This window comes from Phascolarctos cinereus, unplaced genomic scaffold (genome assembly GCF_003287225.1).
Source record: "Phascolarctos cinereus isolate Bilbo 61053 unplaced genomic scaffold, phaCin_HiC Scaffold_4;HRSCAF=312, whole genome shotgun sequence".
Taxonomy (NCBI): domain Eukaryota; kingdom Metazoa; phylum Chordata; class Mammalia; order Diprotodontia; family Phascolarctidae; genus Phascolarctos; species Phascolarctos cinereus.
In genome coordinates, this window is record NW_027555847.1 from 730134056 (window position 1) to 730156827 (window position 22772).

General features: G+C 41.0%; 1 protein-coding gene and 1 pseudogene across 1 annotated transcript in view; both read right to left on the reverse strand.

Moving 5' to 3' along the window:
• LOC110201814 (uncharacterized) overlaps window positions 1-22772 on the reverse strand; it is a 73888-nt gene that overhangs the window by 41476 nt on the left and 9640 nt on the right. The window contains 6 exon segments of the mRNA XM_078151863.1: window positions 3149-3286; window positions 9138-9159; window positions 12184-12409; window positions 12412-13347; window positions 20218-20313; window positions 21809-21935. Of these exon segments, the coding sequence (XP_078007989.1) occupies window positions 3149-3286; window positions 9138-9159; window positions 12184-12409; window positions 12412-13347; window positions 20218-20313; window positions 21809-21935 (1545 nt within the window).
• LOC110201774 (large ribosomal subunit protein eL19 pseudogene) lies at window positions 14535-15166 on the reverse strand (annotated as a pseudogene).

Here is a 22772-nt window from a genome sequence, read left to right on the forward strand (position 1 = left end):
AAAGAGACAAAACTCTACCTCCTATCCCAGCAAGTACAATTGTTGTAGAAACTCCTAATTCAAAAAATGAATTTAAAGTAAATTTTACATTTATTAATAATTACATAAATTTAATATGAATAAATATTCATTTATATATAAATGTAAAATAAATAATAAAGGTAATAAAAATATACATTATATAAATATAATGAATATTTAATAAAATAATTAAATTTAAATTAAAATTATATTCTAAAAAGGGTAATTGTGCAAGACCAGCGTCAAGTCCTAGAAAAAGGAACCTTGACCAACCAGCTTTTGCACTGTCCCTCTACCCTTTTCCTCACTCCCTGAAACCTACAGAAACCATGTGTACTGTTCAGCCTCTTCAGGTGACATTTCCTGCTGGCAAACTCAAAAAATTCTAGTTGATCCAAATTCTATTTCTCAGCCAGTCTGGTACTCCTGGCAATGCCAGGAATGTTCAAGCAAGGACTCTAGGGTGGTTTCCAGGACTCCTGAAGTATAATCTCATAGCATTTGTTTTCTGAGCTCTGGAAGGGGTGGGGGAGAAGATCATGGAAAAAGATTGGAATCAAAGAATTTGGTCTTGGCACACCTTCTTCATACAGGGAGGGACTCACTGCACACTTTCCATTCTCTGGAAATTAGAGGCAGCTGATGGTGCAGTGGAGAGAGTCCTGGGTCTAGAGTGAGGCATGCCAGAGTCCAAATCCAGCCTCAGACACTTATTAGCTGTGTGTCCTTGGACAAGTCACTTAATCTCCACTTGCCTCAGTTTCCTCAACTGTCAAAATACGATAATAATACCACCTAACTTGGAAGGTTATTGTTAGGATAAAGTGATACAATATTGTAAAGAAAGCCCTTGGCCCAGCACCTGGCACATAGTGGGTGAAAACAAATGCTTATTCCCTTTCCTTCCTTTTGTACCAACTGTGCTGGAATTGGAGAGAAACAGGAAGGAAGATTAAGGACACACTTCTTATAAGAGGGACAAGTAGAAGCCATGAGCTGCAAGGTGATGCTTGTTAAAAAGAATATGCCAAATACTAGACCCACCCCAAAGAGGAAGGGATTGTAGGGGAAAGCAACCTAAGAAGTTTTCAGATAGTTGCAGACAAAATTCATGTCCAGGTAGAGGTTAGACTGAATAACCTCTGAGGTTAGTTCTGTGTCTGAGATTCTTCCACACTAATTTGAAGCAACTTAGAAGTGGTAAGAGACAGCTTCAGGAACAACAGAGGAAACCTTCAGGTTCCTATCACACAATGTAAAGACTTTCTATAGGAAAACCAGGAAGCAGGAGAACCCTGTCTCTTGGATACAGGAGACTAACACTTCTAATAATTGGTAAATGCTCCAAACCCTACACACTAGGGAATGAAGATATTCCCTTTGATTGCAGATTCACTGTTACCAGAGGAAGTGTCCTTACCCATGGAGAGCAGGTTCTGGGCATTTTCCAACATGACCCCCTTGTACAATTCCTTCTGAAGATGGTCCAAGAGCCCCCACTCTCCTTGGGTGAAGTCCACAGCCACATCTCTGAATGTCAGCAACTCCTAAATCAATTATAAGTTGACTCTGTTGTTTTGCCCATGCTAGGATGTGGGTTGAAGTCCTGGGTGACAATCCCACTGAGGAGAAGCACATCAGGGCTTCCAGCCTCTGGAGAGTAAGGGACTCTCCTCACAGTTGCAGGGCAGAAAACAATGCTTGTGGTCACAGAGAAGAGTGCAGGCTAGCAGAGCAGTACACACACCCCTTCTTAGCTCTTACTGCCTTGGCAGAACTGAAAGCTTACAGTGAGTCCTCCACCCTAAAAGCAGAGCCCCACTTCAGTAAAGAGTTAAAAGTCAAGGACTAAGCAGGAAAAATGAGAAAATAACTGAAAAAAATTCTGACTACAGAAAGTCACTATGGAGACAAGGAAGATCAACACACACTCAGAGGAAGACAACAAAGTCAAAACTCCTACATCCAAAGTCTCAAAGACAAATCTGGACTGGTCTCAGGCCATGGAAGAGCTGAAAAGGGATTTTAAAAATCAATCAAGAGATGTAGAGGAAAAATTGGGAAAGGAAGGAGAGTGATACAAGACAATCATAAAAAACAAGTCAAAAGTTTGGTAAAGGAGGTACACAAAAATCCTGAAGAAAAGAACTTCCTAAAATGTGGAATTTACCAAACAGAAAAGGAGGTACAAAAGGTCTCTGAGGAAAATAATTCCTTAAAAATCAGAATTGAGCAAGTGGAAGCTATTGGTACTATGAAACATCAAGAAACAATCAAACAAAGTGGGGGGAAAAAAAGAAAAACAGAAGGCAATGTGAAATACCTTTCCAATGGCTCTCTTCCATGATTGGAAAGTTCTCTATCCTGACCCTAACCCTAACTAAAAATGCCTGCTCTGGGCTTCCTTCAAGTCTCAGCTAAAATTTCACTTTCTGAAAAAATTATTTTCTTGGTTCCCAAAATTGTTAGCACCTTCCCTCTCAGACTTAATGCCATTTTATACCATACAGAGCTTGTTTGGATAAAGCTGCTAGCATGTTGGGGCAGCTAAATGGCACTGTGGATAGAGTCTGGCCGTGGACTGGGGAGGACCTGAGCTTGAATTTTGCCTCAGACACTAGCTGAGTGACCCTGGGCAAGTCAGGCTTAACCCTATTTTCCTCAGTTTCCTCATCTGTAAAATGAACTGGAGAAGGAAGTGGCAAACAACTTCAGGATCTCTGCCAAGAAAACCTCAAATGGGGTCATGAAGGTTCAAAGAGTCGGACGTTACTTAAAAAACCCAGCAACAATACCAAATGCTTACTGACTGGACCCAGGAAAGGGTAAAGGGGAGGGATTCAGGGATTCAGGGAGACCAGGGAAACCTGCTTGACCCATTCTAATGAGGGAGAACTTCAAAACAAAGAGGGGAGGGAGAAGGCAGTGCTCCATATGTCAGAGTGCCAGTGAATCAATTTAACACAGAGAAGCAGAGAGCAGGGCAGTGTTTTTACTGCCTTATTCAATTTGATGCCTTTTTTTGTAAAGAAATGGTCCATAAGGAAGGTACAGCCTGCTTCATAGACCATCCTCTCTGTCTATGGCAATGTCCTCATTGGCTGATGTCTGCACAGACTGCACTCACCTGAGCTAGGGGGCTGCTGCTCCCAGGGGCCATTCCCTCTGGCTCCAGGCTCCCTGCTTGGGCCAGGCCTTGGTACTCTGCAGACTGAGCTGGGCAGGGAGATGGATCCCAGTAGGGTAAGGTCTTTTTCTTCTCTTCCTAGGCAGGAGGTTGGCCTGCAGGGATTTACAGAGGGTGAAGTCCTAGAGGAGTTACAAAGTCCCAGGCCCTGCCCTCAGGGGAAAGACAACTCTATGGAGGGAGGGAGGAAGCAGAGAGGGTCAAGCTTAGAAATGGAGATGGTTTGGACATGAAGACTACTTCCTTCCCTCTGTTACTTCTTCTCTTATGCTCCCTGCCCTCCCATCCCCCCACACTGACCCAGAAAGCTGAGGGGGCTTGGGATCCCACATGGGATGAAACCAGTCAGAGCCTTAATGACCCCTGAGTCAGAGTTCTCCCTCCAAATGGTCCTCTGCCATCCCTGCATCCTCTCTCCCTGATTCAGGCACATATAGTCTAGACAACAGACTGACTCCTCCATCTAGGAGGGAAGGAAGCTAAAGAAGGTTGAGGATGGGGAGGGCTCTTGAATGGAGACAACAGGGAATGACCAGGGGAAGCCTGAGACTGGGAGACAAAATCCACTCTGGGATTAAGCCCTCTGGCATGGGACATGAGGGCGGGAAGCAGGAGGCCTGGGTAAATGGGGCAGGGGTAGGGTCTGGGATGCAAGACATAGCTCATGGCAGGGAGGTGGGGGACACTGGAGTGACAGATTTACTTCAGATGGACTCTGTGTCTGCAAAAGCAGGATGACTGTGTCCTGAGATCTAACCAGGAACTGGGGAGGACTGTTGAGATTTCCTGGTAGAGCTTACGCTTGGAATCCCTAAAGGGAAACTGGAGACAAGGAGCCACATACCTGGAATCTGATAGGGAACCAGCCCCAGAGCCGTGGGTACAAGAGAAGAAAGATCAGGAAAGAGTTTTGGTAACTGAGTCCAAGGTGACATCGTGGGGGGAGTAAGGGAGGATTTCTGGATTTTCAAAGGAGGCTGGATCTGAAGGCAAGACAACAGAATTTCTAACCAAGAACTTAGAGATTAGGGGACAAAGAGACAGGACACAGGGTCTGCATAGGAAGGCTGAAATCAGGATTCCCACAATCCTATGGGCAAAGTCTGAAGTCTGAAAAAGCGTTATCCAATGATAACTGTGGGAAAGGTGAGCCAGGAATTTAGGAAGTGATTGGGAATCTGGAGAAGGTTTAGGGGCAGGGAGCTCATTTAGTAGCCAGGCTTGGGAGGAATGTGTGCTACCGGCCAACCTTTAATACACTCACCAAGAGGTCAGATGAGAATGAGACCCAATGGCAAGATCAGCCAGTAGAAGCCTGGAAATATGGTGGTGGTGGTGGTGGGGAACTCTGGCTTTGACCTACCTGGGACTTGTAAGCACACAGCTGGTGTCCAGAAGGCAGAGAGATCTCAGCTCCAGGGAAGGCAGAGTGATCTCAGATTACTAGGAAGAAAGGAAAGAGATTTGAGATGCCAGAAAGCAGAGCAGTCAGGGCTCAAAGACTTCTTCCTTCTGGCCAGCCACTCTGGGAGGGTCTTCCTATTCCCAAGAGTGCCACCTTGCCCAGCCCCTGAAGCCCCCAGGAGGGCTGGACTCTTTCCTCCAATCACACCTAGGGCTAGGACTCAGAGACCCTGATTGCTCTCCTCCCTAAGCCCTGCCCTCCATCACATGGAATGCCTTCTCCAGTGCAATGACACCCTCTTCAGTCCTAAACTCCCCCCAGTTCTCCAAACTCCACCCCAGGGCTCAAACTCCACCTGGGCCACCACCCACCAGGCTGCTCATCTCTGTGGGCTCCTCTTCTCCAGTGTCTCCACCCCCTCCCTTCCTCCCTCTCTTCCAGACTCACTCCCTCCTCCTTTTGAGTGGAAAGACTGCCAGGATAAAACTGCAGCACCAGAGTAACTGAAAGTAATACTCCAAGCTACAGAGGGATGAAGGAAGCAGGGAGAGTCAGGCCTGGATATGAAGATGGTCTGAACAGGAAGACTACTTCCCTCCCTCTCTTACTACTCTTCTGTCTACCTCTTCTCCCTACCCTCATATAGAATCCCTAGAGGTACAAGGGGCTTTGGGATCCCAGATGGGATGAGAGCAGTCAGAGCCTCAGTGGCCCCAGACTCAGAGCTGCCCCTCCAACTGGTACTCTGCCCTCCTTGTAACAACAGTCTATGAGTAGTAATAAGTAGCTGCCCCACTGGGGACCAACTTGCCAGTTCCAGTTGGGCAATGCTGCTATTAACTTCCTTCCTTCTTTCCTCAGCTTCTCCTTTTTTCCTTTCTTCATCCACCACTTCTTCCTGTCTCCACCCTTCCTTCTTCTGTCCTTCCTTCCTTCCTCCCTCCCTCATGGGGAGTGATAGACTTAAGTGTGGGTGTTCTGTCCAAAGGAATATCAATTCTGATTGCTTAAACTTCCCAAAATATCTTGGGTTAGATTTTTTTCTTCCCTATATATTTATTCTACCATTTTTTTAAAAAATGGGACAATTAACTCCCATCTCATGTAGTTTTCCATTTATGATTTCTTAAAATATAGCTGTGCAGCTCTATGCCCCTTGCCAACAGGAAGCAGTTTCAGAAGCCAATATCTTCATCACTTACACCAAAAGAATTTGGGTCCCATTTGTTTGAGGGGGAATAATGGGGATGAGATCTGAACTCCTAAAAAGAAAAGACCATATCTTTGGGATCTGGACCCTAGAAAGGAAAAATCCTGGAATTTCCTACTTGGCCAAATCTCTGCAGTTCACCTGGGGCTATAATCCTATCAACTGGCCTTTCATTGAGGCTGAGGCCAATCTCCCAATTCTATTCTTTTACCTCCCAATTGCCCCTGGCCACTTTCTAACTTTAATCCTATCTAGACTCCATTTTTCTTGGCCCCCATGGTCCAGGTCCCTGCCTTTCTAGTGACCCCAAACTACTTGGCCACTCCTAGGTCCCTCCCACAGTCTTTCTGTATATAAGGTCTATCTTGTCTCCATTTAGGTGCTCAGATTCTTAAAATCTAGCTAAATACTGAGATTCTTAAAATCTAGCCACTGTTCAGATTCTTAAGATCTGACCTGCTTCCATTAGTGATACAAATGCTTAGATTCCTTAAGAGTCTGCTCAATATGATGGACGTTCTCATAAACCTTGTCTTTGGCTGAAAAAAAAGAATGAAATATAGCTCTGCCAAGCCAGGCTTTGCTAAAGCCTGTTGGGATTCAAATGGAGCTACTTGAGGATGCCTTTATACTCAAATCACTCTGGCTCTCACTGACTGGCCAAGAAGAGGTCTCAGCCCAAACCTCACTCATTTTTTTGGATTTTGATGGTTCAGAGTGAATGTAGAGCATTTTTTTTTCTTTTTTTGTCAGAAACCCTGAAGGTCTTCCCCTTCCAGATTGATTCTTCCAAGAAGGCAAATCATTAGCCTCAATTCTCACTTAACCTTTAGTCTCTGAATGGGTGTTGTCTCAGGCAAACTGACACCTGGGAATGACCTTAGCTTAAAAAAAACCAAGGTCTCCCACTGCATTCAGGGCCATGACCAATGTCTTGCCATTGGACTCTGAATGACTCTGGAGGAGAGAGTGGGGATGATGGCTTTGGGCTGTTCTGCCCCGCTTCAATGTAATTCACTTGCAAGTCAAGACATCATCCTCTTGCTGTCATTGGTTCTGTTAGAGAAAGAAGAATGAATAGCAATGGAGACCCAAGAAGCAGACGGCCTTGGGATCCCAGGTGGGGTGAGACCAGTCAGAGCCTCAGTGACCTAGGAGTCAGAGCTCTCCCTCTAAATTGGTCCTCTCCCAGACACACACACACACACATTATCTAGACAACAGGCTGACTGCTTGATCTAGGAGGGAGGGAAGCTAGGGAAGGCTGCAGTTGGGGAGGACTCTTGAATGGAGCTACCAGAGAATGACCGGGGAAGCCTGAGGCTGGGAGACAAAATCCAGTCTGGGATTCAGCCTCCTGGCAGGGGGCCTGAGGCAGGGAAGCAGGAGGCCTGGGTATGTGGGGCAGGGGCAGGATCTGGAGGCAAGACAATCTAACACAGTGCATGGCAGGGAGGTGGGGGACACTGGAGTGATAGACGTGTTTCAGAAGGACTCTGTGTCTTCAAAAGCAGGATGACTGCATCCTGATGTCTAACCAGGAACTGGGGAAGACTGTTGAGATCCTCTGGTAGAGCTGGTGGATCATTGCTGCCATGAAATTAAGAGATGCCTCCTTCTTTGAAGGAAACAATGGCAAATTTGGACAGCACCCTAAACAGCAACAAAAGGTCACATAGTCTTTCAGTAATATGACTGTCAGAGATGCAGTATCAGGAAAACTGAGCACCAAGAATCAACACTTTTAAATTGTGGTGCTAGAGAAGACTTTTCAGAATTCCTTGGATGGCAAAAAGGTGAAATCAAGCCATCCTCTTTTTTTAATTATTAATTTATTTTTAGTTTTCAACATTCACTTCCATGAGATTTTGAGTTTCAAATTTTCTCCCCATCTCTCCCCTCACCCCACCCCATGACACCATGTAAACTGATATAGACTCAACATATACATTCATATTAAATATATTTTGACATTAGTCATGTTGTAAAGAATTAGAACCAAATAGGAGAAACCATGAGAAACAAGAAACCAAAAAGAGAGAGAGGGGGCAAATAATATCCTTCAATCAGCATTCAGACTCCATAGCTTTTTCTGGATGTGGAAAGCATTTTCCATCAAGAGTCTTTTGGAGTTATCTTAGATCCTTGTATTGCTGAGAAGAGCTAAGTCTATCAAAGTTAGTCATCTCACAATGTGGCTATTACTGTGTACAGTGATCCCCTGGTTCTACTCACTTCACTCAGCATCAGTTCATATAAGTCCTTCCAAGTTTTTCTGAAGTCTGCCTGCTCATCATTTCTTCTGGCACAACAGTACTCCATTATATCCATATACCACAACTTGTTCAGCCATTCCTCAACTGTTGGGCATCCACTCAATTTCCAGTTCTTGACCACTAACTACAAAAAGAGCTGCTGTAAATATTTTTGTACATGTTTCACATTTTTATGATCTCTTTGGCATACAGACCTAGAAGTGGTATTGCTGGGTCAAAGGGTAAGCACAATTTTATAGACCTTTGGGCATAGTTCCAAACTGCTCTTTAGAATGGTTGGATCAGTTAGCAACCCCATCAACAATATATTAAGTGTTCCAATTTTCCCACATCTTCTCCAGCACTGCACTTTTAAACTTAGCTCAGAGTTTTTCTTCAAATAAAAGTGACTGAAGAACGCTGAGAAACTCTGAGAGAGGAACACTGAACTTCGGAACTCCTGAGCTTCTTCACACAGATTGTTGTTGCTGTCTCTTTCTTTGCTAGTGAGTCAGATTTAAGTGAGACAGAACTGTGCAAAGGCATCAGCCTCACTCTTTCCCCCAGAATTATCAGAAACCAGTGGCAAGACAACTGGTGATGGCCCTCCATTTCTACCTAATCTATAAACATACCCACAACTGAGAGATTTGAGGGTCCCAGAACAGATTACAGAATTATGACTTTACAAACTAATTTTTAGTTCAGTTTTGTGTCACCTTTGCCAGCTACCTGTCTCCATTTGTCACAGAAGTCAGATGTCTGCTGATCAGTCCACTTTCTGAACTCTCTTAGTCTCTTCTGTGGGGATAATTTGCCTTGCATATATTTCTCATTAAAGAATCATATAAGAGGAGAAGATGAGCTGGCCACAGGGTAAGGAAGAGAGCTGATAGGTGGACAGCCAGAACACTCCACAAGTCCTCTTGAGATGTCAGGAGAAAGGAAGGAAGGAAGGACTCCATCATATTGGATGGATCCTCTGTGGTGAACTTATGTGAGGATACAGGTAAGAGTCACACAGGATGGAGAGCCAGACATGGATGGTTTGAGATCTACCTTGCTGGAAGGAGCTTCCACACTGAAGAGACCACAGATCTGGCCATCAGAGTATGTGAGTGAGTCCCTGCATATAGTGCTTACTTCCATCTGTCTCAGTTCATTTACCCTTCTCTGAATTCTTCCTATCCACTGTTTCTTATGGCACAATAATATTCTAATATATTCACATGCCACAATTTGTTTAGACATTCCCCAATTGATGAATATCTATTTTATTTCTCTTTTGTATCTACTTCATTTTTTGCTACCAAAAAAAAATCACTGTAATGAATAGTTTAGTGTAGATCAAACCTTTCTTTCTCTGATGTCCTGAGAATTTGTATCTTGCAGTAGGGTCTCTGTTTCACACAGTGTGGGTATTTGATGACCTTTTAATAAATCATAATTCCAAATGACTTTCCAGAATAGTTGGCCCAATTCACAACTACAGATATTGTGTTACTGTGCTTCCAATTCTACAGCCTCCTAACACTATTGGTATCTTTTGTTATCTCTGCCAACTTGATGGATGTAAGGTTTAACCTCAGACTTGAAACTTTTCATTCTTAAAAGCATCTTATATTTTCTACTGAATAAATATGGCAAGAAACCTACTTCACTGGTTGCACAGAAAGAGCTTCTCAGTTAGCAATGACATGCAAGTTTACTAACTCAACAAAGATCTAGTTTAAAACTCCCCATCTTGCTGCCTCTCCAAATCACCAGGCACACCCAGAAAGCTTGGTGAAATCATCTGAGGCATTAGCCCTAACCTGCAGCTGGGGCCTCACCAATAAGTGGTGGGGCAGGGGTGGGGTGGGGTTGGGTTCATCTGTAAGCTCCCCTTCGGCTTCTTGGATCCACAAGATGGAGGGATCTAGAGCTGGAAGAGATCATAGAGATCACCTTGTCTGATATTCTCTGAGACCCAGTTAAGTTGAATTACTTTCACAAAGCCACAGAGGTATAGAACCAGAATTTCAACCCATGTCCTCTGACTCCCCATCTATTCCACCATACTGCCTTTCAAGCAGGTGACCACGTGGAAAGGAAGGATCCAATATGCCTAAGAAGCTATTATATAAGCAATCTTTTATTTCCCCTTCCTCTCCCTCCCCGTAGGGTTATAGCTAGAACAGGGTAATTATGGAAGGCATCAGCACCGCCACATCCTCTCCTAATGTTCTCTGCCTAATTATGTTAGCTTTTTCTTTTACATTCGAGGGCTGCTAGATGGCACAGTGGATAGAACACTGGCCCTAGAGGCAGGAGGACCTGAGTTCAAATCCAGCCTGAGACACTAGCTGGCTGTGTGACCCTGGGCAAGTCACTTCACCCCCATTGCCTCCAAAATAATAATTAAAAAAAATAAAGCCTTTACATTCAAAGAAGGAAGCAACCCATAGAACTAATGAGTGTAAGCTGCAAGAGGCAGAGTTCAGCCTGATGGGATGAACAGTGTGGTATTAATGGGCCACTTGGTGCACATATACTAAATATTCAAATTATCTCATGATCTATCCTCCCTGTAAGCCTAACATATTTTCCCTGGTGATCAATTTCAATCTTATTTTTTCTCTTGTATTATCTGATGTCACATGCAGAATACCAACATTTTTTTTTTATTTATCTGAGGCATAAGTGATTTTGCTCTGATCCATTAATTTTTTTTTGGTGAGGCAATTGGGGTAAAGTGACTTGCCTAGGGTCACACAGCTAGTGTCAAGTGTCTGAGGCTGGATTTGAACCTATGACCCATTAATTTTTTTTATATAACTATTATTTATTTCTTTTAAAAAATATAATTAAATTCATCTGCTCAATAAAATAAAATTAAAATCTTAAACACTCAATTAAAGGAATGTATGGCATTGCCCATATCTGAAAATATGGATCTGATATAGGAATTTTACTTCATCATCTTTTTCCACAAAAGTGAACAGAGTGCTTCAATATTGGTCCTCTTGGATGCCTTCCCCCTTCAAGGTTCACAAACCTCTTCAAGGATTGTTCAATGATCCAAGGGATTTGAGCTAAAAATTTGTCAGTGGCACCTCAAGTGGTAAATAATTGTCCAGTTTGGTTACAAAGATATTTATCCTCTGAAACATCAAGTATGTGAATGTTTCAACCTTAACAGCAGTCTTTCTGCACTGATTCCAAAATACAATGATCTGGACTACACTGCTTTTGGGAATTGTGCAGCAAGTAACTCAAACTCCGACTGCTTCTGACTATGTGCAACATATTCTTACAGTTTCTCAACCTGACATCAAATTGTTTCCAAACTTCCAGGAAGGTTGGACATTCATTGAAAGAATAAGAGAGGCTCTCATTGCACCAGAGTAGTTCTCCCATTCTTTGTCTACCTTATAATCACCAGATCAAGATTTTACTTGGGTTTGCATTCTTACAACAGTGAAGGCAGGTTATTTAAAAATCATGAACACTAGGCATACACAGTAGAGGTCATCATGAAACCGTTACGGACCACCATAACGTTTCTATAAAAACAGACCATGGAAACAGTAAGGTTGTTTTCTAATTTGAAATTCTCCTTTGTTTATGTTACTTTTTCCATCCAAACTTTTCAAAGGCCTTGGTTGGCAATGTGGGTTAGTCATTCAGTAGAGCTTCTCTGAATGTGCAGCCAGTTTACCAGCGGTAGAGAAAACAAAGTCATGTTTAAAAAAATTCTATCCTTTCAAAGATTGTTTTGTATATAATCATTAGTAATAAAAAAGAACCCAAATCAATGTTTTCAATTGATCTTCAAGTACATTTGTCATTTAATGCAGTAGTTATGTTGAGCCAATAGAAAAAGAAATCTTTGTAATAGTAATTAGCAATTCATTGTGACTTAATGTTAGACAGTTAAAAAAATTAATTTCCATCCTTTAGCAGAAGCTTGTCAAATTCTCCTTCTATTTCCCACCTCATCCATGAGTGAGCATTTTCACCCTATTCTCTTTGAAAATGAGAATACAAGTGGTGGATAGAATGCTGGGCCTCAAATCACAAAGACCTGAGTTCCAAACCTACATAATAAATTTGTTAGTCCTACGACCCTCTCCAGCATGTATTCTCTAATGTTGGGTAAGGGTGATCCATCCATGTAAAAGCTTTTCCACATTGATTACATTCCTAAGGTTTCTCTCCAGTGTGGATTCTCTGATGTTCACTAATAGTCTTCCTACACCTGAAAGTCTTTCCACATTGATTGCATTTATAAGGTTTTTCTCCAGTGTGGATTCTCTGATGTTGAACAAGACTGTCCTTCCATTTATAAGTTTTCCACACTGATTGCATTTATAAGGTTTCTCTCCAGTATGGATTCTCTGATGTAAATGAATACTCTTCCTACATCTGAAAGTCTTTCCACATTGATTACATTTGTAAGGTTTCTCTCCAGTGTGGATTTTCTGATGGTGAACAAGACTGGCCTTATGTGTATAAGTCTTTCCACATTGATTACATTCATAAAGTTTCTCTCCAGTGTGGATGCTGTGATGTAGAGGAAGACTGTTCCACCATTTAAAAGCCTTTCCACATTGATTACATTTGTAAGGTTTCTCTCCAGAATGAGTTCTCTGATGGACAACAAGCTGAGCCTTCTTTTTAACAGTCTTTCCACACTGATTACAGTCATGAGATTTCTCTCCAGTATGGATACTCTGATGTAGTGTAAGAGCTCTACTTTCCCTAAAAGCCTTTCCACATTGATTACAGTTATAAGGTTTCTCTCCAGTATGCATTCTCTGATGTAGAGTAAGGCTGGTATACCATGTAAAGGCCTTTCCACATTTATTGCACTCATAAGGTGTTTCTCCAGTGTGCATTCTCTGATGTACAGTAAGATTGTTAGACCTCTTAAAAGCCTTTCCACATTGATTACATTCATAAGGTTTCTCTCCAGTGTGGATTCTCTGATGTTGAACCAGACTGTCCTTCCATGTAAAAGTCTTTCCACATTGTTTACATTCATAAGGTTTCTCTCCAGTGTGGGTTCTCTGATGCTGCACAAGACCATCCTTCCATGTAAAAGTCTTTCCACATTGGTTACATTCATAAGATTTCTCTCTCATGTGGATTCTCTTAAGTGTAGCACAGATTTCTCTGTGATTCATGTCACCAGGACCATCATTCATGAATCTTTGCTTGTGAGTTTCTTCCATAGAAAAGCTTAGCTTTACAGTTGTTTCCTTCCTTTCAAGTCTGCTCTCTTCTTCTGAAAAAACAAAACAAAAACAGAAACCATTCACACACATAAATCTATTTATATTACCTTCATTCCATTTGCAGAACATAAACTCATTTACTTTACTATTTCCTCATTCAAAAAGAAATGTCTTAAAAGGGCTGAACTAATCATGTAAAATGCCTTTAGCTCACATTCCATGGATGATTTAATTTGCCAAGACCTTCATGCATAATCACAATGGATTTTCACAACAAACCTGTGATCCAAGCAAGGCCTTTATTCTCATCACTTCCACCACTGAGACCATGAGCTTAGAATGGCTGAGTGAAGGGTTAATGTATAATATCTTCCCAATCCACAGCCCAAGCCAAAAGACAAGGAAACTTCCCTAATATATTGTTCTGGGATTTGTTTAAACCCAGACCCACCTTGGGGAACTATCCTCAGAAACATGTCTCGAGGTAAACACCCAGGGACTTGGCCAGTTCCTGGGTATTGACTTGAGAAATATTTGACATAACAAACATTGTTCTTGAGGTTGGAGAGTTTCAGCCAAAACTCTCAGGTCCTTAGGATCAATCACCTATCCCTTGGCTCCCTGTCTTCTTTGTGTAAGGATGATAAAAAGGGTCTCTCTTGGGAAATGGGGCTCTTAGGGAGTCTCCCCTCAGAAAGGATGCTCTGCCATAGAGACTTTCCCAACTGAGACCCTGAAGGCTGTGATACAGGACTCCCCCAGCCAGATGTTCAGGACTTGGTGCTTCCTTGGTGATGTATTTCTTCTTCTTTATCTCTCTGTCTTTCTGTTAATAGTCTTTGTTTCTAAGATTGTATAATCATATGTAATCACATTTATGTGCGTGTATGTTTAGGATTATTATTATTAAATCATTTTCAAGCTAGGAAAAGTGTGAACCTGTCTTTGTGGGTATAGATCTGAACCTGTGAAACAAAATGTAAGTGCTGTGCATCTCACAACAGTAGATTTTGGTGAAGTCACTCAGTGTAACAGTAGAGGTCATCATGAAACCATTATGGACTGCCATAACCTTTCTATGAAAATAGACTATTGAAACGGTAAGGTTGTTTTCTAATTTGAAATTCTCCTTTGTTTATGTTACTTTTTCCATCCAAACTTTTTTTTTGACAGTCTCTCAAGATTTATTGTATAAGCCAAATAGAAGGGTAGTATGTATAGAGGAGTTAGGGGAGGATCATTTCTTAGTCTCCTCCTCCTTGGAGAAAGTCTTGATGATCTCCTGTTTCTTAGCCTGCAGACATTCTTCCCCATGCTTTCATGCTTCTTTAATATTGGACCGGCAAGCTTCAGCCTGGTCAGCCAAGAACTTCTTTTGGGCCTTCTCTGCTTTCAGCTTATGAATATGCTCCATGAGGATCCACTTATTCTTGAATACATTTCCCTTCACCTTCAAGTACAGGCTGTGGTACCTATGGTGATCAATCTTTTTGGATTTACGATATCTTTGGAGCAGATGGAGCACAATCTTCATTCACCTCATCCAGGTCACCTTCTCAGGCATACGAGCATTGGCAGTACCCTTTCTCTTACCAATGCCCATGTGCCTGCCCTTCCATCAAGCTGGAGCATTTTTCTGGCATCTGGCACCAGAGTGCACAGTAATGAGTTTCCGGATGATCAGCCCATCTGTAATCAGCTTCTGGATCTGCTGATGGGAATTGGCATTGGCAATTTCATTGGTCTCATTGGGGTCAAGCCATACCTTCTTCTTTCCACATCTAAGGACACTAGAGGCAAGCCTCTTCTGAAGCCTGAGCATACTCATGGCTGCAGCTGCAGTGTGGAAAAAGAAAGGAGCCCATCCAAAGTTTTCAAAGGCCTTAGTTGGCAATGTGGGTTAGTCATTCAGTAGAGTTTCACTGAATGTATAGCCGGTTTACCAGTGGTAGAAGAAACAAAGTTATGTCTAAGTAAATTTTATCCTTTCAAAGATTGTTTTGTATACAATTACTAGTAATAAAAAAAACCCCAAATCAATATTTGCAATTGACCTTCAAGTACATTTCTCATTTAATGCAGTAGTTATGGTGAGCCTATAGAAAAGAAATCTTTGTAATAGCAATTAGCAATTCATTGTGACTTAATGTTAGACAGTTAAAAAAAATCAATTTCCGTCCTTTAGCAGAAGCTTGTCAAATTCTCCTTCCATTTTCCACCTCATTCATGAGTGAGCATTTTCACCCTATTCTGTTTAAAAATCAGAATACAAGTGGTGGTGCAGTGGATAGAATGCTAGGCCTCAAATCAGAAGACTTGAGTTCTAATCCCACCTCAGAAACTTGCTAGCTCTATAACCTTAGGTTAGTCACAAGGACTGTCTCCGTTTTGTTTATTTTTTTTGATCTGTGAAATGAGGATAAGAGCACCTAACAGTTAGGGTTCTCATGAGGATAAAATGAGACAATATTTATACATACATGACACATACATAGTAGGTGCTGTCTAAACTCTAGCTATTCTTTTATTTGATTTTGACTATTTCCTCCCCTATTCTGCTGTCCTTTAAAAAATATTTGGTATTTTATTTTTCCCAGTTACATTTAAAAAATATTTTTAACATTCATTTTTAAAACTTTGAGTTCCAAATTCTCCCCTTTCCTCCCTCTCCATGCACCCTCATTGAGAAGGCAAGGAATTTGATATAGGTTATACATGTGTAGTCATGCAAAACATTTCCATCATAGTCATGTTGTAAAAGGAAACATAGAACAAGAAAAAAAAACCTCATGAAAAATAAAGTATGCTTCACTCTGTATTCACACACCATCAGTTCTTTCTCTGGGGATAGATAGCATTTTTCACCATAAATAAGTTCTTTTCAGAGTTGTTGTGGATCATTGTATTGCTGAGAATAGCTAAGTCATTCATTCTACAATATTGCTGTTACTTTGTACACAGTACATGTCATTTTGCATCAGCCCATGCAAGTCTTTCCAGGTTTTTCAGAGTGCATCCTGCTCACCATTACAATAGTATTCCAGCATAATCACGTATTACAACTTGTTCAGCCATTCCTCAATTGATGGACATCACCTTAGTTTCTAATTCTTCGCCCTCAGAAAAGAGCAGCTATAACTATTTTTGTACATAAGTCCTCTTGTTTTTTTTAAATCTTGTTTGGGATACAGACCTAATAGTCATATTGAGAGGTCAAAGGGTATGCATGCTTTTACAGCCCTTTGGACATAGTTCCATATTGCTGTACAGAATGGTTGAATCAGTTCAGAACTACTCCAACGGTACATTAATGTCTCATTTTCCCCATGTCCCTTCCAACAATTGTCATTTACTTTCCTGTCCTAGTAGCCAATCTAATAGTCATGAAGTAGTATCTCAAAATTGTTTAAATTTACATTTCTTGAATCAATAATGATTTAGAGTATTTTTTATATGGCTACAGATAGCTTTGATTACTTCATCTGAAAACTGAACATATCTTTTGATCATTTATCAATTGAGGAACGACTCTTATTTTTATAAATTTGCGTCAGTTCTGTATGTGCTTGAGAAATGATGCCTTTATCAGAGAAACTTTCTTCAAAATTTTTCCACTTACTGTTGCTAACTGTCTTTCCCTCCATCCTATTTCCCCCCATCTGTTTATTCTGTTCTCTCTCTCCTTTCACCCTGTCCCTCCACAAAAGTGTTTTGCTTCTGACTACTTTGTCCTCCAATCTGCCCTGCCTTCTATCACCCCAACCCCTTCTCATATCCCCCTTCTCCTCCAACTTTCCTGTGGGGTAAGAGATTTCTAAACCCAATTGCTGGTGTATGTTTTTCCTACTTTGAGCCAATTCTGATGAGAATAAGGTTCAATGACTTCCCCTCACCTACCTCTTCTTTCTCTCAACTGTAAAAGCTCTTTCTTGGCTCTTTTATGTGAGATAATTTGCCCTACTCTCCCCTCTCCTTTTCTCCCAGTACATTCCTCCCTGACCTCTTAATTTTACTTTTTAGATATCATCCCTTCATATTCAACTCACACCTGTGCCTTCTGTCTATATATACTCCTCATCACCCTGATAATGTGAAAGGTCTTATAAGTTACAAATATCATTTTCCCATGTAGGAATAGAAATAGTTTAAACTTATGAAGTTCCTTATGATTTCTCTTTTCTGTTTACCATTTTATGCTTCTCTTGAGTCTTGTATTTGAAAGTCATATTTTCTATTAAGCTCTGGTCTTTTCATCAATAATGCTTGAAAGTTCTCTTATTTCATTATATATCCATCTTTTCCCCTGAAGGAATATACTCAGTTTTTCTGGGTAGGTGATTGTAGGTTGTAATCCTAGCTCCTTTGCCATTTGGAATATTATATTCCAAACCCTCTGATCCTTTAAGATAGAAGCTACTAAATCTTGTGTGATCCTGACTTTGGCTCCATAATACTTCAATTGTTTCAGATAATCGAATAATTTTTAAATTATATCACCTGGATCTATTTTCCAAGTCAGTTGTTTTTCAAATGAGATGCTTCATAGTTATCTATTTTTTCATTCTTTTGGTTTTCTTTTGTGGTTTCTTGATTTCTCATGAGGTCAAGCTTCCATTTGCTCCATTCTAATTTTTAAGGAATTATTTTCTTCAATGAGCTTTTGGACCTCCTTTTCCATTTGGCCAATTCTGCTTTTTAAGGCATTCTTTTCCTCATCGGTTTTTTGGACCTCTTTTATCTTTTGGCCTAATGTGTTTTTTAAGGTGTTATTTTCTTTAGTATTTTATTGTGTCTCCTCCACCAAGCTGTTGACTCCTTTTTCATGATTTTTTTTGTATCACTCTTATTTTTCTTCCCAATTTTTCCTCTATCTCTCTTACTTGATTTTCAAAACCCTTTTTGAGCTCTTTCATGGCCTGAGACCAATTCATATTTTTCTTGGAGCTTTGACTTTGTCATCTTCTTCTGCATGTGTGTTTTGATTTTCCTTGTCATCATAGCAACTTTTCATAGTCAGAGCTTTTTTCATTGTTTGCTCATTTTCCTACCTATTACTTGACTTTTAAGTGTTTGTTAAAGTAGAGCTGTGCTTCCAGGGTGGAAGGGTCACATTAATGACCCTTTCCCTATTACCATAAATAAAATCATTTCTCTCTAATTCTTAAAATACTCTCACATGATCCATGTATCCCCAGGAAATGGTGTCCAATATCTTTCCTCCATTTTATGACTAAACAGCTAGAGACTGCCATTTCTAATTGGTGTCTCCAACTCTTTTCCCTTGCTTTCTTTGAAACTCTCTTCTTTCTTTTTTTCCCTTTCTTTCCCCCCCCACCAATCCCCACAAAAGATATAGCCACCATTAGACACAAATTAGTATATCTATGTAAAATCATTCTAGACATATTCCTATTTATTAGTTCTTTCTCTGTACGCAGATAGCATCTTTCTTCATTTGTCCTTTATAGTTAATTTAAGTATTTGTCCAAATAAAAAAAAAGAAAAAAGAAACTCTCTGCATGCTAGCTCCCAATTTCATTGCTCAACTGAAACCCACATCTCAGAAATTATCAATAATCTCAAAACTGCTAAAATTAAATGGCTGTTTCTTAATCCTAATCCTTCATGACTCCTCTGTAGGCTTTGACACTGTCAATGTCCCCTTTTCTTGACACTCCACTGTCTAGATTTTAGTGACATTACACTCTCCTGGTTGTACTTCTGCTAAATCCAAAAGAAAATGGATTCTTTTTCCTCCAACCCTCCGATCTTCTTATATTCCTAATGTTATCCAAAGCATCCTCTGAATAGTCCAGGCTCAGAAACGAAATGATCTGCACTCCTCATCAACACATTCACACTCCTGACCTCCATGTTCAATCTGTTGCAAAGTCCTGTTATTTCTACCTTTCTGACATCTTTCACATATACCTCTTAGTCTCTCAATATTGTTACTTTCTTGGTTCAGACCCCAGTCACCACACAACCTGAGGTAGTTTGAGAGTCTGCTTTTTGGTCTAGCTGATTCAATTCTCCCCCCAGCCCAGTCCTTCCTCCACCCAGTTATCAAATTCTTTCTAAACCTCTCCTCTGACCACATCACTACGTACTCTCCTCCAGTGGCTTTCCAGAAAATGTATTAACTATAAAACCCTCTCTAGGACTGTTAAAAGACTTCATCACCTACCCCTCACCTCCTCTTCCAGTCTTCTTTGACCCTATTCCCCACCCCCTCTTGACATATGTTATAATCCATGGTTTGGGCCTCCCTTCTGTCCAAGGAATAGGACCTTACATCTGTGACTTTTCCTTGCCATCTCTGTTGCTGAGAATGCTCTCCATGGCTTCCCTGAATTCTCAGCTACAGCCCACCTCTCACAATAAGGCTTTCCTAGTCCTCCTTAAATTTAGGGCCTTCCCTTTCTTGACTGGTTCCAACTTATCCTGTCCATAGTAGGTTTCTGCATAGTATTCTCTGCCCCACCAGACTGTGAGCTCCATGGGAGCAGGGAAGTCCCTTGCATCTATTTATGTGCTGGGTCCTTTAGACATGGTCTGGAACAGAGTAGGCACTAAGATGTTTGTTGACTTGAAGAAAGTCTAGGAAAAAATTCCTATAGGATACCCTAACCCCTTTTTGTACTTTCAGGAGAATTCCATGCCCCCAAATTCCAAACAATGACATCTTTTCAGATCATAAAATGATCCCTGGAAGGAGGCTGAAAGGCCATGGCATTCAACCCCCTCATTTTACATATGGAGAAACTGAGGGTCAGTGGTTCTGTGACTGATCCAAGAAGCCACTACTGAGAAATATCTGAAAAAGAATTCCAAGTCAAGTCTTCCTGCCCACAAATGAATCAGTCATTTCACTCTAACACATAGGAGCCACTTGTAATCACAACTTTCATCTCACTCACCTGGATGGCACCTCCTCAGGCCTTCTTGCTCCAGCATCCATGGTGCTTCCCTTTGTTCAAAATAGGAGACCACATCTTCCCTGGGAACTGGAAGCCCTGGGCATGGGGAGTCAGTTAGGAATGAGCATTTAAAGAAACTTGTAGTTTACTTCTCTTTAGGGAAAGGCATTCAAACCCTGAGCTACTCCATTTTGAGATTCACTCCATTATGTCCACACACGGGTCTGTACTCACTCTTTAGTGCTTGCAATGCAAGTAACCTAAAATAGGATGTGCCACATTATCCTGTTGTACAACCTATTCTGAGAAAGAGCCAAACCTCTGCCCGCCATCCTGTCCAGTTCCATTCAGGTAAAAATTCCTAATTCAAAAATGGACTAATATGGGCTAAAATTAAAAATAAATTAAAAAAAGGGTTATTGTGCAAGACCAACCTCAAGCCCCAGAAAAGGGGACGTTGATGACTCAGCTTTTGCACTGTCCTCCTCCCCTGTTCCTCATTCCCTGGCACCTGTAGAAACCTTGTGTACTGTTTATCTTGGGTGTCTTTGACTCCTCAGGTAAGATTCTCTTGCTGGCAAATTCAAGAAATCCTAGTTGGTCCAAATTCTATTTCTTAGCCAGTCTGTTATTCCTGGGAATGCCAGGGGCATGCAAGCAAAGGTCCCAGGGTGGTTCCCAGGACTCCTAAACTACAGTCTCATAGCATTTATTTTCTGAGCTTTGGGGAGAGGTGGAGAGAAGATCATGGAACCACATTGGAATCTGAAAATTTGGTCTTGGTTCAACTTCATAGACAAATGAACTCATTGCACACTTTCCATTCTGTAGAGATTAGAGGCAGCTGATGGTGCAGTGGAGAGAGCCCTGGGTCTAGAGTGAGGCATGCCAGAGTCTAAATTCACTAGCTGCATGTCCCTGGAAAAGTCCCTTAACCTCCATTTACCTCAGTTTCTTCAACTGTCAAAAATGGATAATGCTATCACCTAATTTGAAAGGTTGTCGTGAGGATAAAGTGACATAATATTGTAAAGAAAGCCCTTGGCCCAGCACCTGCCAAATAGTAGGTGAATATAAATGCTTGTTCTCTTCCCTTCCTTTCCTATCATCTCTGCTGGAATTGGAGGGCAATAGGAAAGGAGATTAAGGACAGACTTCCTATATGAAGGACAAGTAGAAGCCATGAGCTACAAAGTGATGCTTGTTAAAAAAAAGAATATGCCAAATACTAGACCCATCCCAAAGAGGAAGAGCTTGTAGGGGAAAGCCACCTGAGCAGTTTTCAGATAGTTGGCAGACAAAAATTCATGCCCAGGGAGAGGTTAGATCAAATAACCTCTGAGATTAGTTCCATGTCTGAGATTCTTCCATAGTATTTTGATCTTTGACTTGAAGCTACCTAGAAGTGGTAAGAGACAGCTTCAGGAGCAACAGAGGAAACCCTCAGGTTGTAGGAACCATTAGGCAATAAGGCAGGAGACCAACACTACTCCCTCCCCAATAATTGATAAATGCTCCCAATCCTGCACACTAAGGAATGAAGATATTCCTTTGATTGCAGACTCAGTGTTAGCAGAGGAAGTCTCCTTACCCAGGGAGAGCAGGTTCTGGGCATTTTCCAACATGACTCCCTTGTACAACTCCTTCTGAGGATGGTCCAAGAGCCCCCACTCCTCATGGGTGAAGTCCACAGCCACATCCTTGAACGTCACCAAACCCTGAATCATTAAAAGTCATAGAATGTAAAGATGAAGGACACTTCAGATTTAAATAGTCCAACCCTCATTAATTTACAGAATGAAACTGAAGCACAGAGAAGGGATTTGCCCAAAGGTCATACCCTTTATGAAAGTCAGAGTCAACTCCTAAAACCATGGTCTTTAAGATCCCAATTGAATTTTGAGAAAAGCATTTTATATGATCGTTTGGAATAAAGCTGAGAAATATTTTCCTTTGAAATGTATTTCTCTGTGGAATCAGGGAGAAAGTTTCTGTTCTATCTGTGAGGTGGTTGGTTCTGTAGAAGAGAATGAGAGAGGGTGATGGGAAATATTTTCCTTATGAGAACCGATAAGTGATATATTCTTTTTTTTAAAAAAAAGTTACTTTTAAAAAATCTCTTATGTGCATATCAATGGTAAAATCTAGAATTTCTTTCCTTTCATAGTTAATGGAGTTATAGGAAGATTTACTTAAATCCAAAGACAAAGACACCAAATAAATTAGAGCACTTATGGATCGGAGGAAAGGGAAGCCCCATATCAAATTCATATTAGATATGCATATACTTAAGTCTAAATACATACATAATTATATGTGAACATATAACAATATTTCATATAATAGATCTCATATGTACCAAATTATTTGCATATTATCTCTTCCACAAGAATGTGAACTTCTTAGTATTAGGAACTGTGTTTCACCTTTTACAAAAGACATTTTATTTACAATACTGGGAACAAAACAAGCACTTCCATAAGACTACAATGGAAAAAAAAATGATTGCTCATGAAACTGCCAATCTACTATGTACAAGTTGGTATTCCCTTCAC